This window comes from Rutilus rutilus (genome assembly GCF_951802725.1).
Source record: "Rutilus rutilus genome assembly, chromosome: 6".
NCBI classification, from domain to species: Eukaryota; Metazoa; Chordata; class Actinopteri; order Cypriniformes; family Leuciscidae; genus Rutilus; species Rutilus rutilus.
Window position 1 is genome coordinate 27,532,823 of NC_140214.1, and position 16,919 is coordinate 27,549,741.

The 16,919-nt window shown below is 36.7% G+C and overlaps 1 protein-coding gene across 1 annotated transcript in view; it reads right to left on the bottom strand.

Moving 5' to 3' along the window:
- Window positions 1-63: 63 nt before the first annotated feature.
- Window positions 64-16,919, bottom strand: part of kcnt2a (potassium channel, subfamily T, member 2a) — a 30,087-nt gene continuing 13,231 nt past the window's right edge. Inside the window, exons 9-20 of the mRNA XM_084412056.1 lie at window positions 15,686-15,896; window positions 15,228-15,333; window positions 14,348-14,532; window positions 14,134-14,205; window positions 13,297-13,431; window positions 8,871-8,982; window positions 8,632-8,733; window positions 7,747-7,830; window positions 7,510-7,638; window positions 4,393-4,675; window positions 3,990-4,083; window positions 64-2,360 (exon numbers count right to left, since the gene is read on the bottom strand). Coding sequence (XP_084268182.1) covers window positions 2,255-2,360; window positions 3,990-4,083; window positions 4,393-4,675; window positions 7,510-7,638; window positions 7,747-7,830; window positions 8,632-8,733; window positions 8,871-8,982; window positions 13,297-13,431; window positions 14,134-14,205; window positions 14,348-14,532; window positions 15,228-15,333; window positions 15,686-15,896 — 1,619 coding nt within the window. The 3' untranslated portion in view covers window positions 64-2,254. The remainder of the gene's footprint in view (window positions 2,361-3,989; window positions 4,084-4,392; window positions 4,676-7,509; window positions 7,639-7,746; window positions 7,831-8,631; window positions 8,734-8,870; window positions 8,983-13,296; window positions 13,432-14,133; window positions 14,206-14,347; window positions 14,533-15,227; window positions 15,334-15,685; window positions 15,897-16,919) is intronic.

Below are 16,919 nucleotides of genomic sequence, written 5' to 3' on the forward strand. Positions count from 1 at the left end.
TAAACTGTATGTGACATCACCAACAGTTTCTGACATATTCTACGCACTCGAAATGGATTTGAAGAAACGGCCTCAAGCTCGACAACGGTCATGCCAGATGTGGTGTTACAATATACTTACAAACAATACTAATTACTAGTCATACATTCCGATTTTCGTTTTAGAAGCACAGAAGGTCGTTTGTTCTCAATGTGAGGTCACAGTTACCGTTGATTATGAAAATAAGCAGTAAAGTCAGAACTGGGTTTTAAACTCTCAATTGCAAGAAATTAAGTCAGAATTGCGAGATATAAAATCTCAATTGCAGAAATAGTGATTTAAAAATGACCCTTTTCATTCTGTGTGGAAACAAGCTCCCATTCCTACATCTCAAACTGCTTCATGGTGATTTGCCATACATCACTAAAATATTGAGGAACACATTTAATTTATATATATGTAGTTTCTCATTTTAAGCTTTTTGCATCTAATCATCTGAAAGTCATGTTTCTAGTATCTGTAAAACCGCATTCTTCCATATAAAAATCTAAATATGTGACTAAGGCTTTTGTTGTGCAATCACCATTCAATAATGATGCTATTCGCATTGATCAAGTTTTGCAAACGTGGTCCTACATGGCCAGATGTGAGCAGTGCACCCTCTTCTTATTAACTAGTTTAGCTGCTGGCAGTTGCATTAAATCAAGCGGGCAGCCATTTTGTGTTTACTGGTTCACTGACAGGGTTTATTTTTATTATGTTTGTTGGCATTGCAGTGGTCGTCATCAGAAGAAGAAATATTACGCTTATGTAGTGAAGAGCAACCTATGCATGGATTAAAATAGCACTGGCAAAGCCAGACTAAGGCTGTTAAAAAGAAAAACACTTATATATGGAAGAGAGATGATTATCAAAGTCTGGTCTTTCAAGTTGAGAATGTTGCACTGTGGGATTCCATATGCGCTTCATTGAATATTGCACATTTTGACGTAGTTGGTTATGTAGACAACTTTCATATTGCACACAGTAGTCTATGGGAGCCCATTTCTGCCACATTAAAAAAAAAAAAAGTACCTACTCAAGACTGTATGTGATTTTGTTGTGTTCATCATGAGTGCTGCCTTTTTGTGTATTGAATGTTCAACATGGTTTTTGCTGAGGCTGTCAGTATGTTTCCATACAAAGTTGGAATATTGCATAAAACATTTGCGAATGAAGCACGGTTTTCATCCTGTGTGTTCAAGAGGACAAAATATTCACTTCCTGGGAAATTGGCACAAAATGTGTGATCAAAATGAAATTTTTGAAAGTAAAAAAAAAAGGCTTCCGTCACAGAGCGTGAAGAAGCGGTCGTGTCATCTTGCCTGGTGTTTGGGAACATCATAATGTGAGATTCTTCTGGGAGGGAATTAAACCAAATCATTCTGATGACAGACTTTGGCTCAGGCATTACAGAATGATCAAGCCAACATGTGAGATGCTGTGCAATGAAACTGATCCGCTGGTTAGTCCAGTGATCCAATCACATTCACTGTTGCGCATCGAGGGATTTATTACGTTAATGTGTTTCTATATAGTAGTTTATGCGCACATCTTATTAGTTAACTTGTTTAATGCACTTTTTAGAATCAATGCACATCTTGCCTTTTCCATCCAGCATTTCTTTAAGCGATCTCCCAAAATGCACATAAAGATAGGCTTGAACAACAGCTTGTGTTGTAGTGATTTTTGGTTTCTTTCTAGGTTTTTTGTTTTGTTCCACAGATCGACAGCATATGAGTAAGTAAATAATGACAATGCAAGAATTTGCATTTTTGGGTGAAATATTCCTTTAATGAAATGATTGTTGATATCAGTTTACATTGGTAGATAATTTTTGTAGTCTTTATGGGTTGATTACATCGTTATTATGTTCTGTGTCTTAAATGCAGATCATGCATTGCTGCAGTCTTCAGGAGAAGGATCACTGCCAAGTTCCTTGCACGAAACCAGCAGATGCCTAATGTGACTTCCAGCCAGACATGGAAAATCACTTTCGTTGATGTTTGACCTCCATGTGTCAAACTGAACATGAGGCGGGAACATGCTGGCAGGAATAAATATGATAACGCAAAAACGCGAATGAGACATGCATTACTCTGAGCCATGTATAGATAATACATTAAAGGTTTGCAGCTAGTCAGAAATGGCTTTCAGATCTTAACTGATGTTAAAGAACAAGTAGTACTCGTATCACAGTGTAAATAAACAGCTGTGGTAAAAGTGTGATCTTTATTCAGAGCTGATTCCTCTCTATTATATGTGTACCGCTCCTCATGCTGTTTTTACAGTTGTTGGTACCGTTGAGATCTAGTGAGATGGGATCTTTACGGATTATGTACCTGAAAACAAAGAAAGAACAGATTCATGTAAAAGGTACTACAATTAGGGTAAATCTCAAGAAAAAGATTGCAGACTTAAAGATCAATTCTGCTCATATTGCAACCTAAAACCAACAGATGGAAATTATAGAAAATAAACTTTTATTTATACAAGAAATAGTAATAAAATAAAATAAATAACTACAATGCAATTCAGACCTTCTTTTTCTTCAAGTTTTTTCATAGAGATCTGCCAAATTCTCAGAGGAAAAAATTGTCAGACTACTGTAATGAAAAAAGAAACTAAAAATATACACTTTGAATAATGTATGCATAGTATTTACAATGCCTGACCAAAAAAAAATAAAAAAAAATTCACAGAGTCTAATATTTTATTGGACCAGCTTAAGATTTGATGCATTTGCCATGGCATCATTTCCATAAGCTTGTGCAACAATTAGTTTTCACGGTTATGCTAATGATACTCGTCAGGGCGTGAGGAAATATAGAGCTTACTAATTCGCAAAATTAACGGAATGCGTAGCTGATATAAAAAACTGGATGACTAGATTCTAATTATTGGACAAAAAACGTCCTCACGTAATGACTAACACTTGATGGCTGCTCTGTCAAGTCTTCGTCGTCGGTTAGGAACCTGGGTGTGCTCTGTCAGATACCAATCTTTCATTTGAAAGTCAAATTTCTAGTATCTGTAAAACCCCATTCTTCCATCTTAAAAATATATCTAAATATCCAGATCTGATGAAGGACCTGCGCCTGCAGTCCTGAAGTGTCAACTAGTCTCTCCCCTGTGAAGGCCTCCTTCCCTTCCCTTCACCTCTGTACAGATATAACGTTGTCAAAATGATTCCAGTTTGCATGGATATGCAGAAACGACTAAAAATGATGTATTATGCAGGACAGACAAGTAATGGGTCGACACTATGTTGCTGTCTTGGATAAGTGTTTTTCTTAAGACTACACAGCTGTCCCAATCCCCTAAATTATCTTCGCATTGTGTGTGTGAAGTGCTCTTACTTTCACTATTAAACATAAGCTGTGAGTTCAACTGTTGATTTGATTTCACTAAACATTTAAATGATCTCAGATTTTTCTTTTCGACCACATTTCTTCCTCAGAGATGACGGTTCACCACTATCCTTTCAGGTTTTAACAATGCGTTGGACAGTTAAACCAGTTTAAGTAGTTTCAGCAATAGTTGTTTTCTTTGCTTGATGAAAGACGATAATTTGGCCCTTCTGAAACAGAGGAACATCTTTTTCCATGACCACAGGATATGTCTTTCGACATGGTTGTCAGGGTTAAATCACTCATTGCCAGCTGTAACACATTTATAATTGCAGCAGTTATCCAATGAAGACTCTTACCTATTTACTTAGTTAAATCCAAGTGGTCACCTTTTTTTGGCCAGGCAGTGTATGTAGTATTGGCTGTACTGGATTTAATTTTAGTTTGATTTGAATTATGTAAAATATACATAATATATATATATATGTATAAATTGTCTGTTACAATGCAAAACAACTCCTAAAATATACATAAGTCTAAAAAATAAAAAATTATTTTAGCAAATCATAAGTTCTTACATTTTTCTTCCTTATGAAGTACAAAAGATTTAGCTTCACTTACACAATGTCATTTAGCTCCAGCTGTGTATCTGGTGACGGGTTGATTAAGGCATAAGAGTGGCTACTCGGGTTAATATTCAGATCATCTGGATCATCTGGAGAAACAAATGTTAACAGAATAAAAAGTCATTTCAGTCATAAAAATGTGTTATTCTCCAGAACCATGCCCTGGTAGTAATGAGCCTCAACTGAAAATATGAGGTATAAAATCAAATCAATGTTTTTAAAAAGCTGAATGTCACCACGTTATGTTACTTGCATAATACAATTTTAGTCAAGTTTCAGATTTGTTTTTTCATACTGCTGCCATTGGCATTTGATTTGGTTCTCAAATTATGCATAGAAACTAATTCATTCTGCACATGATTTCACTGTATAATTCGACTCATAAGATGGTGTCTCACCGAATCCCCTCGTGGAGAGCCCCAGGTTTTGCATGCGGTTCTTGACCAGCTCAGTAAGCTCCTGTCTCTCTGAGCATGAGAGCAGGACGTCCCGGTGCTGGCTCAATCTGTCTGCATCTCGCTCCGCGTGCCACGGCCCCAGAAGATTGGAAGCCCACTGCAGGCTCTTTCGGCGCAGAGAATGAGTGTGTACATTGCTGTCTGGGAATTCACACTGAAGAACCTGAGGTTGCTCCTCCTCGTCAAAGACTGACACTTTGTCTGATGCTTGGGATTGAGGAGACTAGAAGAAAGAAAAACTGATTGCTTTAAAATGGGAAGTAAAAAAAGCCCTGCTTTTCGCTTTTCAAAAGTAATATTCAAAACAATTATACATTTCGTCTTCTTAACAAACTTTTACACAAATTGTTTTCAAATCACTCTTGCTATTAAAATTACAATTTTAATTTTAAATTATAAGAAAAAAAAAGTTCAGAAAATGCCAACATTTGGTCCCGAGCCAGCTCCTAATTTTCTGAATGTTAAGTTTCCATGCTGCTTAATGTTTTTGTGGAAACCGTAATACATCATTTTTCTTTGATGAATAGAAAGTTCAAAATAATTAGAAATTTGCCTTTATTTCAAATATAAATCTTTAGATGCCTTAACTGTCACTTTAGATCAATTTAAGACACCATTGCTGAATAGAAGTAGCCTATTAATTTCTTTCAAAAACATTTTTAAAAACCTTACCGACCCCAAACTTTTAAACAATAGAGTGCAACAGTCGGGTTCTGGAAGTAAAGATTTATTTTAAACAATAACCTATAAACCTTTAAAGACAGCCCTGTGAGCTACTTTGGTTGTTAATTGATAGTATTTGCTTTTATTGAAGCCTCCAGCGCACATTATTACATTAATAACTAAAACTTTCATTAGCCATGATGCTGTACAGAAAATTACACCAATCAGAGGTTCAAAACACGCCAAAAGATCTCATTAGCTCCGCCCACTGCCATGAAGTTTGGAAAAAGACTCGGCCTCCCTATGCTCTCAAAATACAAAATAATTTGAATATACATGCATATTTTGCAATAAACCTAAAATATATTGAATATGTGTATATATATATATAAATAATCAACATTTTTAAATGAGTTGTTTTATATTTCGTCATCGTTTTAACTTGATTATGCTGTTCGCAATGTTTCATGGGATCGTAGTTCTTTCTATCACAAAAGCCGTTAAGACTACAGTCTTGTACCCTATTATTTTTGTCCGATTTTCAAATATGTTTTGCTTCAAATCAGAGTTTGTAATGTTATGATTCACCTCGTAGCAGGTTGGCTTGTTTCATGGCTTATAACTCTTTAACAAAACTTTTTTTTTTTTAAATCCCTATGGGAGAAATGAATAGAAAAAATACTTCGGGAAACAGCGCCGCTGGAAAAGTTGTTCCACTCTACAGTGTACATCAGTAAAGTGCTAGAACTACTCAGGATACAAACATTTCACTAATTACCTGATACATTTTAACAGTCTAGGGAAAATCCATTGATAAAACGGATGTTGACTGAATAGATCTAATTTGTGTTATTGCATATTCAGTTGTTTGCATGATAATTATCACTTATGTGAGGGATAATCCATGGCTATCTGTGCATTAAATGATTTTAAATGGCAAAGAACACCCAGACGCGAAGCCTTGGATTATTATATCATGGTCATTTACCTGCATTGACAAGTTAAAGCTGTTATTGATGTTTGGCACGTAATATTTGAGCGGAAGGGTAAAAATGACGGTTAATTTTTGTCAGTTACGGCTCAGTAGATCTACTATTCTGGCCGCTTTAAATCAGACACATAGATAAAGTAGTGTGTAAGATTACATTTATTTGAATGAATGAATTTTAGCCACTGAGTCCAGGAAGTCAATTTCAAGGGGGGATGGAGTTCCACGTAATAGCCTTCAAATGCTCAAATTACATTCAGAAATACAGTGGGATTTTCTGCATCTAAGGTTTAAAAATATAAAATATGATCCCAACTAGGGTCCCCCTAGTAAATTTCTGCCATTTTCACCCCTTATAGCATTTGTTTTAATTAAATATCAAGAGAGAGATGTGTGTGGGAATTACCTGCATCTGTTCAGCATCTCTCTAAAAACAATGAAGCTGTGAGTTTAATTACTTCAAAAACAGCGATGTTACCTCCTCGTTTCTGACTAAAATAATGTAGCAATTAAGTAGCGAAGCTAATTCATTAATAAATGTCATGGGGCAGTGATGAAAACAAGTTCCTCTGCTCCTGAATGTTTCTGTGTATGAGCACCGTGATCTCCCATCTCGGTGTGCGAGTGCGTGCTTCAATAAAAGCAGCGCATTAATATAGAACGGTGATTGAACTGACTGGAACCTGTGCATTAATGGTTTTAAATGGTGCATACCTTCCAGCTAATCAGAATCGCTTATTCAGACAGACCATGGTATAAATGATAATAATTGGTGAAAAGAAATCAAGCATCATGTTAGTTCAGGCAGGCCACATCAGCAAGTTTGCATCAGCTGACTGCATTCTGATGTGTACTAATCAAGTTTTGACACTTATCACAGCGGTTCATTTAAATCCACATTCATTCAGCCTCTCTTCTAATGCATGGCTGCACGCTACATCTAACTCCCCCCTCCATCCCCAGTTCCACATAGCTGGAAATCTGTAATCTAATCTGATATCTATTTTGCAATTGTCTTCAGTATACAGTGAATGTCATTGTAATCATCCTTCCTCATGTATTTTGGTTTGTTTACAACAACAGCTCATGATGAATTTGTGAATTGTAATTATGTATGCATGATTACTGGATCTGCTCTGTTATCCCAAGGGGGGTTTGGCTCTCCCCACTCTGTCCAGGCATGGCTGCGTGGACGGGCGCGTGGAGTTTTCCCAGAACAGAACCATAGCGCCAACACTAACTGTATGCATTATCATTATAATAAAATATACATTTAACAAAATTGGTCCTGATTGAACTGATAATTAAGTAACAAGTAAAGCTGGCTCCTTCCCTTCTGTTCTAATTGAACTGTTTCTCCTGACCTAAAAGTGTGTAAGTATGTTTTGCACTGAACATAATGAAACCTCGGGAGGTTGAACTTTCTCAGACTCTGTCCTGTAGATGCCGATGGGAATGTCTCCCACAGTGGATGACAGCACTTGGTACAGTGTGCCGTACGTCTGGATGCACAAGTCCTCCTCTTTGATCCTCAACTGAAATGTAATATACCACATTTTAACACTGCTGAAACAATATGAAATAAAAGCATTGAACAGAATGAGGATATGTGGACTGGCTAATGTTGTAAAAGTCACACTTACAGCGCACAGGAAACCTGAATTTGGTGTAGTTTCCAGTCCAAGCAGTAGTCTGGTGATGGTTATCATATAATCCTTAACAAAACTCTGAAACAACAGAAGCGCTTATAACACAATTATGGACAAATTTGAAGGTCTGAACATTTACAATTTCCAGCAGCAAGAGCACACAGCACTGTTCAAAAGTATGATTCTTTGATATTTTTGAAAGAAGTTAATTATGCTCATCATGGCTGTAATATTGTGAAATATTATTACAATTTAAAATAACTGTTGTTATATTATATATTTTAAAATGTAGTTTATTCCTGTGATGCAAAGCTGAATTTTCAGCATCATTACTCCAGTCTTCAGTGTCACATGATCCTTCAGAAATCATTCTGATATGATGATTTGCTTCTCAAGAAACATTTAGTATTATCATCAATTTTGAAAACAATTTTGCTGCTTGATGGGAAATAAAATACTATGGAAGCCAATGGGGTCCATCAACTGTTTGCTTACTGACTTTCTTCAAAATATCTTCCTTTGTGTTCAGCAGAAGAAAGAAACTCATACAGGTTTGGAACAACATGAGGGTGAGTAAATGATGACAGACTTCATTTTGAAGTGAACTATTCCTTTAATAATTTTGTGGAAACCATGATAAGGGAAAGTTGAAAATAAAACAGAAATAGAAATGCCTTGCTTGATAAAAGTATTTATTCTTTTTGAAAAAAATTATACTGATATTATATATATATATATATATATATATATATCAGTGTTCAGCTAATGAAGATTTTTTATCGCCATGTTGCCATCTAGTGGGCATTAGCAGGCAAATATTCATAAATGATTTCAGGCCAACATGCAGCACATTTCTTTTAGCAGAGGGGTGTTAGTTACCTGGTAGAGGAGTGTGTCCAGCATGCTAATACTGAACACCTTACCAGCTGCAAAGGGCAAGCGAAATATGAAGGATAAATTTGAGCCTTTCTCTTTTTCTTTCTGCTCCATAAAGCCATGCAGATAAACATGGAAAAGAACGGTTAGGACCAAACAGATTAATCAAGCCTGAATCAATATTTTTAGGATTTAATGTAATAAGAGTGAGTGACAAAAGCATGTTATGAATTTCTGCTCACCTTCTCCAGTTTGGAGAATTCCAGTGAGTGACAGTCCTTTGCGCAGAACTGCATGAATCTCATGTTAGCAGGATGAGTTAACTCTGTGATGATGTTGAGACCAGAGAACAGCCTACAAACGAGTCATTTACAGGACACTATTTCAATGACTTTACAAGATCTTCAGTGCCCTTGTGAAAAAGAAGTGTGCCTAAATGTATTGAATATGCACTTATAGTGTACTTAAATCTTAAAAGTATTTTAAAAATCATATATATATATATATATATATATATATATTAGTGATATATAAGGTCACAAGAGTACTTAAAGAGAGAACACATTCATGACTATGTTGCTTAACACACTCAAGTACACTTTAAAAAAATACATTTTCTAATAGTCAAATTTAAAGTTTTAAATCATGTTCAATAATCTTTTGTCATTCTTTCAAGATGTATTTTGATGTGTTGACTAACATTCTAAAGCACATGTAAAATCCTAGATTATAATTTTAACTGTAGTGTGTTATTTCATTTAAAGTTAATATTTTAAATGTACTAAATTGCCACTTCATCATTATAATTGTGTAATTACAAATATATTTAAATGCATGACATACAAGTTTCAATATAAATCATTAACTCTTTCCCTGCCATTGACAGAATTTTCCGGCAATCAATGTTTTCATGTGATACGGTACTAGGGGGCGCTATTACGCATCCATTATTAAAGGGTTAGTTCACCCAAAAATGAAAATTCTGTCAGTAATTACTCACCCTCATGTTGTTCCAACCCCGTAAGACCTTCGTTCATCTTCGGAACACAAATTAAGATATTTTTGATTAAATCTGATAGCTGGATCACTCCTCCATAGGCTTCTAAGACACTATAACTTGCTGGCCCAGAAAATGTATTAAAGACATCGTTAATATAGTCCAAGTGACTCCAGTGGCTCAATCTTAAGTTTATAAAGCGACGAGAATACTTTTTGTGCGCAAAAACAAACAAAAATAACGACTTTATTCCACTTTTCATTTCCTTCTCTCTGGGCCTCGAGTTAGTTTACGTAGTGTAATAGCGCAGCGCGTCTGTGTTGCACGTCACCACGTATCACACACATGACCAGCGTCAGCCAATAGTGAGCCTACGTGGTGACGTGCAACACAGACGCGCTGCGCTATTACACTACGTAAACTAACTCGAGGCCCAGAGAGAAGGAAATGAAAAGTGGAATAAAGTCGTTATTTTTGTTTGTTTTTGCGCACAAAAAGTATTCTCGTCGCTTTATAAACTTAAGATTGAGCCACTGGAGTCACTTGGACTATATTAACGATGTCTTTAATACATTTTCTGGGCCAGCAAGTTATAGTGTCTTAGAAGCCTATGGAGGAGTGAGACAGCTCTCAGATTTAATCAAAAATATCTTAATTTGTGTTCCAAAGATGAACGAAGGTCTTACGGGGTTGGAACAACATGAGGGTGAGTAATTACTGACATAATTTTCATTTTTGGGTGAACTAACCCTTTAAGGATCCAAAAACAAGCGAAGCAGAAAGAAGTGATCGAAGAATTGCCAGAGCCCCTCTACGGAGAGCCTTGGCACTTCCTATTAGCCCCATTGTATTGATCTTGGTTGCAGTTCCATTAGAATTCCACTGGAGGTGAACGCGGGCGAGCGCAGACTGAATGGGAGTCCATGGAGCTAGACGGCTAAACGTATCTCTTTCTCCTGCTTGTCGTTGAATCAACGTAGATTTTATTGTTGATTCCGCAAGTTCAATATAGATTATAGTCCAAAAGTCGAATGAATGAGTACTTATGTCCTTTCGATTTCTTACAGGTTGGGCCGTTGTTGGCCGGAACACGCAATTCTGCTAATGAATGCTGATTGGTCAGTGACGGACTTGCGACTGATTACGACCAGAGACCCCGTTTGATGGCACCTGAAGCTAAAGCAGAATCAGAAACATTATCTTAAGGAGGACTTTCTGTCGAAGTTAATTTGTGTACTGTATTTATATTTTCCTGCGGGCACTTTTTTTTCATATCGTTATATATGTTTTGCAAAAAGTACATGGGTATAAATGGAATTTGAGTGTTTTTTCTATTCTTGTGTTCAATGTTCAATGTGTTTGTATACATGGTACGGTATGACAACCTTAAATAATCCAGTCAATATCCCGCTCAATAACATTTCATTGATCATATAGCATAAATTAGAAATAAAGATTGAAAATGCCTCGTAGGTGTGCAGCAATACATTGTTCCAACAGTGGGAATGGATTGACCTTCTTTTCATTCCCCAAGGACGAAGTGACTCAGAAATTGCGTAAAGCACATAGACAGTATATAAACTGGACACAGCGACCCCATTGGATTCAACGGAGAAAAGTGAAGTCAATTAGAAGCTCTCACTTCCTGATGGCTGAGCGTACTGCGCAGACTCAAACTGAGCTTGACGACGTAGATGTGACGTGAGCAACCCGTCTGTCTTCTAGTAGCTGTGCCAAGAGAAATCTGAATCATTCCCTTCCGAAAATTGCAGAGACGGAGAGTGTGAGTAGGTGTCCATGAGCTAGGAGCATGAGAAACTTTTGCTAAGTATTCTGATGAATTATTTTGTCATTTTGCCTCCATGTCCCCCCGATTGCCCGCAAGCTTCTCCTCCGGTCCATACGGTAATCTCTCTACTGTGCGACAGAGAGTTGCGTGGTTATGACGCAATCGTTAGCCTATTTTTACAAAATCTGCTTCTACGGAGCCATAACGTAAGATACAAGGTAATGGAGCCTTTCATACATTTTCGTGTTTCTTTAGAAATAAATAATGGACAAATGAAGTCTTTAAACACCTCAGATGTAAAGTTATTCGCTGTCAAAGTGACGCCAAAATGAATGGGAGTCAATGGGATGCTAACAGCAGGTGGGGTCCACTAATCAATGGCGGCGCCCGGGGAAGCTTCAATATTTTACGAAACATTGGCCCCCTGGTAAAGCAGCACCTCTGGCAGTATGAAAATATGTGACATTAGGATATGGAGGATAATAGCACAGAGCATGTTTCTCACCCAGCACCCTGAGAATTCTGCCTGTTCCGCATCGGCCAAGAAGGCCGTCCCTGAGATGTCTGTCTATTCCACGTCAGCCAAGAGAACCATCTGTCTGTCCTGTACCTGGAAGGTTGTTTCTTAAACCCCTTCCTACACTGCTCAGTCCGCTTAGAACCTTCGTGCCCGTCCCTCCACCTCGCTACCTTGGCGCACACCTGGGTTTCCTCGTCCTTCTGGTTCTGCCTTGGTCAGGCGTCACTCTGTCGTCGCCATGGACTTACAGGCCTTCGTTTATGACTCGTCCCTGCACCCATTTGGCTCCGTCTTCCCTCTAGCTCCACCTCAGTCCTCCGGCACCCTGGCTTCACCTCGGCCACTAGTCCCCACAGCTCTGCCTTGGTCTCCAGGACCTTCAGTGTCGCCCAGTCTCCGCCTGGGTCTCCACCACCATCAACTCTGCCTCAGTCGGTCGTCCCCCTGGTTCCGTCTGCCTAGTCTCGGCCATGGCTCCTCCCTCCCTCAACTCCACAGTGGGCATTCATCATGGGATTCCACCCTGGCTCCTCCTACTGCCAACTCCTCCTGGCTTCTACCGCCGTCATCTCCTCCCTGGCTTTTCCTGTTGTTTGCTCTGTCCTGGTTACTGTGTTCATGCGTTGTGCCTGGGTCCTCCACCCAAGACCCGTCCCGCCCTCCTCTGTTGGACTTTTTTATTGCTGTTATAAGACGCATAGGCACACATTCTGGATGGAGGGGAAAGTTTGTCTGTTTGGGTAAGTTTTGCACTTGTTTTAAATCAGTTTCCTGTGTTTCAGTTTGTTTCCATTGTTGGATTATCAGTTACACCTGTCATTTATTTTGTTGATTAGTTTTTGTATTTAAGCTCTGTGTTTCTTTCAGTTCATGGTCTGTTCTTGTCATGTTAAAATCGATTGTTCTGTTCCCTTCCTTGTTTTCGAGTGTTCTGAGTTTTTTGTTAAATCTATAACTGCTGCATTTAGATCGATTACCTCGAAATTTTTCATGGAAGCTGACATAAAAAAGTCCTACTTATGTAAGTGGGTCAAAAAGCGCTCTTAAGTTCAACTAATTGCATTTAATATAAATATAAATTTAAACTATAATACATTTACATTTAATTGCAAACAATATTGCAAATTCCACACCGAAAACACTGCATTCAGTTTGGACTTAAATTATTTTTATAAGAGCTCTTTATAAAAGTATGCTAAATTGGACTTCTTTATCACAAGGGTTTGTTCAACAAACATGCATTTATTACTGCATATGGCTGTATTCTATCTGATTTTCAATAGTGTGATGTTTTTTCATTTTAAATGCACGTAAGTGATTAATCTCTTGAGAAATCAAAGAAAATCTCAAACAGTCTCTGACCTGAACAGGTTCTGGACATTAACAATGATTTTTGCATCAGCCATATAGTCTTCCTCAGCGCTCATGGTGCTCTCCCTGTCAATAACCACCATATTGGCAGCAAATGAGACACCACAACGCAACAGGTCATCCAGGCTGCAAGGAGATACACACACAGACAGACAGACAGATAAATTTCAGTAAGACATTTGGCAATGTTTGATGCAACTTCAAATAATCATGCTGTCATAGACTTATTTGAGTTTTGTATTTAGCTAATAGAGCTTCCGTCAACTCTTCCACTCTTCATTTAAAATCTAAGTTGGAAAGTTTGAGTTAGGATAATTTGCAAAAGCGTGAGTATTTAATCAAAACAAGGCTGTAAAAGCAGACTAGAAAGTAGACAAATATATCTGGTGGGCATAATGACTGCCCAACAACCTCTGTAGTCGCATTTAGCCATTTGTTAACAACAAGTTAAGTAAAAGCTTTAAAATGACAAGGGGGGTATTACTGATGTATTCTGTGTCATAGAATAAAACATGAAAAAAATATTGAGTTTGTGTGCACCACAGACCTTACTTCAGGCATTTAACCAAAAACCCATTCAAAAAAACATTGACTTCAGTAAGATGGAATAGTTCAAAAATATTAATTTGTTTCCAGGTTTTTAGACAGCACTCTATTATCAATTGTGTCTTGAGCTAATTCAATGTTTTTATGTTATCTCAAGAAGGTGACTCTCAATGTACAGCAGCGGCCTTATCTCCTTCCTGTCCTCAAATTTTTTTTTAGCATTTGAGAGCAGGATACAAACAAACATTATAATGTTTCATATTTAATAATAATGTTTCTTGCCTGTCGATTGACCCAAGCAAGTAATAGATCATTGGGAACCAACAGACAGTCTCAAGAAGTTCTGCATCTGGTCTAAAAGACAGACAGTCCACACAGAAACAACATAATGCAGACATCTGTAGTCATTATAACTAAAAGACATTGGCAACTAAAGAGTTAGTAAAGCTCAATAAACAAGGTAAAAGAGAGTGATGTGTAAAATAAGGATTTTTACTCTTTTTCCAAGAGCAGCACGATGGGCCACAGTTCATTCTGTGGTCTGTATGAGGCTCGTAACGGGAGGATGAAGTTGTACAGGCTATTTCCTGCTGTCTCAGCGGACACAATGATGAGCTTATTCTTCAAACCGTACGCTCTGACATCATCATCGTCTTTGTGGTTGCAGGTCTTAGACAAAAACTGACATCACAATAAGATAATTACAATTCAACGTTAAACCAGTGATACCTAGGTGCATACACTGAATACTTAAAGCATATTCATAAAACAGACTACCGATCAATTTTTTTTTAATGTTATTGAAGAAAGCCTCGTATGCTCACCAAGGATGCATTTATTGAATCAAAAATACAGTAAAAACATAACTGTTTATAATTGCTTTCTATTTGAATATATTTAAAAATGTAATTTATTCCTTTGATGCAAAGCTGAATTTTCAGCATCATTAGTCGTTAGTGTCACATGATCTTTGAGAAATCATTCTAATATGATGTTTTCCTGCTCTAGAAACATTTCTTATTATTATCATCAATGTTGAAAACTGTAAAAAAAAAAATGCTGTAATGTTTTTTATTGATTTTTTGATGAAAAGAAAGTTCAAAAGAACAACATTTATTTGAAATAGAATTCTTTTGTAACATTATAAAAGTATTTACTGTTACTTTTGATAAATTTAATGAATCCTTGCTGAACAAAAGTATTACATTCAACAACAATGAATGAATGAATGAATGACATTTATTGTGCAACATAATTATTAAAGATAGGCTAAATCCACTTCAAACTCAAATACCTGAGGGAACACATACGTTAAAGCATATGTAAACTGTTGTTCATATTATTGTCCACCAAAATGTAATAAAGACATTTATTACCTTTTCCAGCCGCATACAACATTTGGGCGTTTTCTTTTTCCGTAAATGGCAAAGTATCCGAGAGCTTCCCATGTAGGGTAAATTTGGGGGATATTCCTTAATGTAACTAAAAATAAAATAAAAAATAAGTTCAGGAAATCTCGTTCCCATGGCAGATATCTTGACATTATTCAATGTTTCTAATGACATTTAATAAAACTAAAAACAACGGTTATGCTTTATTTTAAGGTGACGTAGTTACATTGTACTTACTCAAAAAAAGTACTGAGTAATATTAATTGATCCACATATAATTAATTGATTACTATAGGGTTACAGTAAGGGTTAAGGCTTTAGTTTAGGGTTAGTTACTTGTAAGTATGCATACCTTACTGTTATAAACTCACCTTAGAATAAAGTGTTACCAAAACAACTTTCGTAAACAGAGGATTTTCTCTCTCAGGTAAAGAACAAATTACCCATCGCTACATTCATCTTTACTGAAGTACTGAAATGGACTCTTTGACTGATCGTTGAGTTGATTGCCAGTCTGAAAGGAAGGTGAATCAGTCACTTCTAGAACAGGAACCATGTTTGCTCTTCTGGTTTCAGATATATTTGTTTCAGTTGAAAGAGATGGACCTAAACTGGATGGAATGCTTATTTCCTGCACATCTATGGTCATGGTACCTTTAGGAAATACAAACAAAAACCTTTAGGCAAAAATCGGGAATGACATTAGAAAAACTGTAATTTTATGGTGAACTTTTTTAAAACTTAACACACAGTACATACGCATCTGTTCAAAAGTTATAGTAAAGTTCTGTATGTGAGTATGGTCAAATTCTGGTAACTTTACAATAAGGTTCCATTGGGTTAATGCATTAACTAAGTATGAGCAAAACAATTGTTACAGTATAACTATTTATTAGTCTTTGTTAATGTTATTTAATAAAAATACAACTGTTCATTGTTAGTTCAATTTAGCTCAGGTCTATTAAATAATATTAACTGATACAACTTATTTGTAGTAATGTATTAGTAAATGTTCAAATTAACATCAACTCAGATTAATAAATGCATTAAAAGTATTTTTCATTGTTAATTCATGTTAACTAATGTTAACATATGGAACCCAAAATTCTTTTGGTTTCAAACGATTATTTTGTTCAGTAACAATGCATTAAAGGGTTAGTTCATCCAAAAAGTCATTATTTACTCACCCTTATGTCGTTCCAAACCCGTAACACTTTCATTCATCTTCGGAACACAAATGAAGATCTTTTTAATTCAATCTGAGAGCTTCCTCCATTAACAGCTATGCAACTACCATTTTCAAGCCCCAGAAATGTACTAAAGACATCAAAGTAATGTGACCCAAGTGGTTTAACCTCAATTTTATGAAACGATGCGAGTGCTTTGTTTGCCGGGAAAAAAACCAACAACATAATTTACCACTTTACTGACAAAATGTTAATCTCCACTGAGCGTTCACGCAACAACATCTGCTCTCGCGTCAACACAAAACGCATGCGTCGTGGTGCTCTCGTCTCGTGACAGCGTGTTGGAGATATTCTGTCAATTTTTTTTTTTTTTTGCTCAAACAAAGTACTCGCGTTGCTTCATAAAACTGAGGTTAAACCTCTTGGGTCACATGTATTACTTTAATGATGTCTTTACCTTTCTGTGGCTTGAAAGTAGTAGTTGCATAGG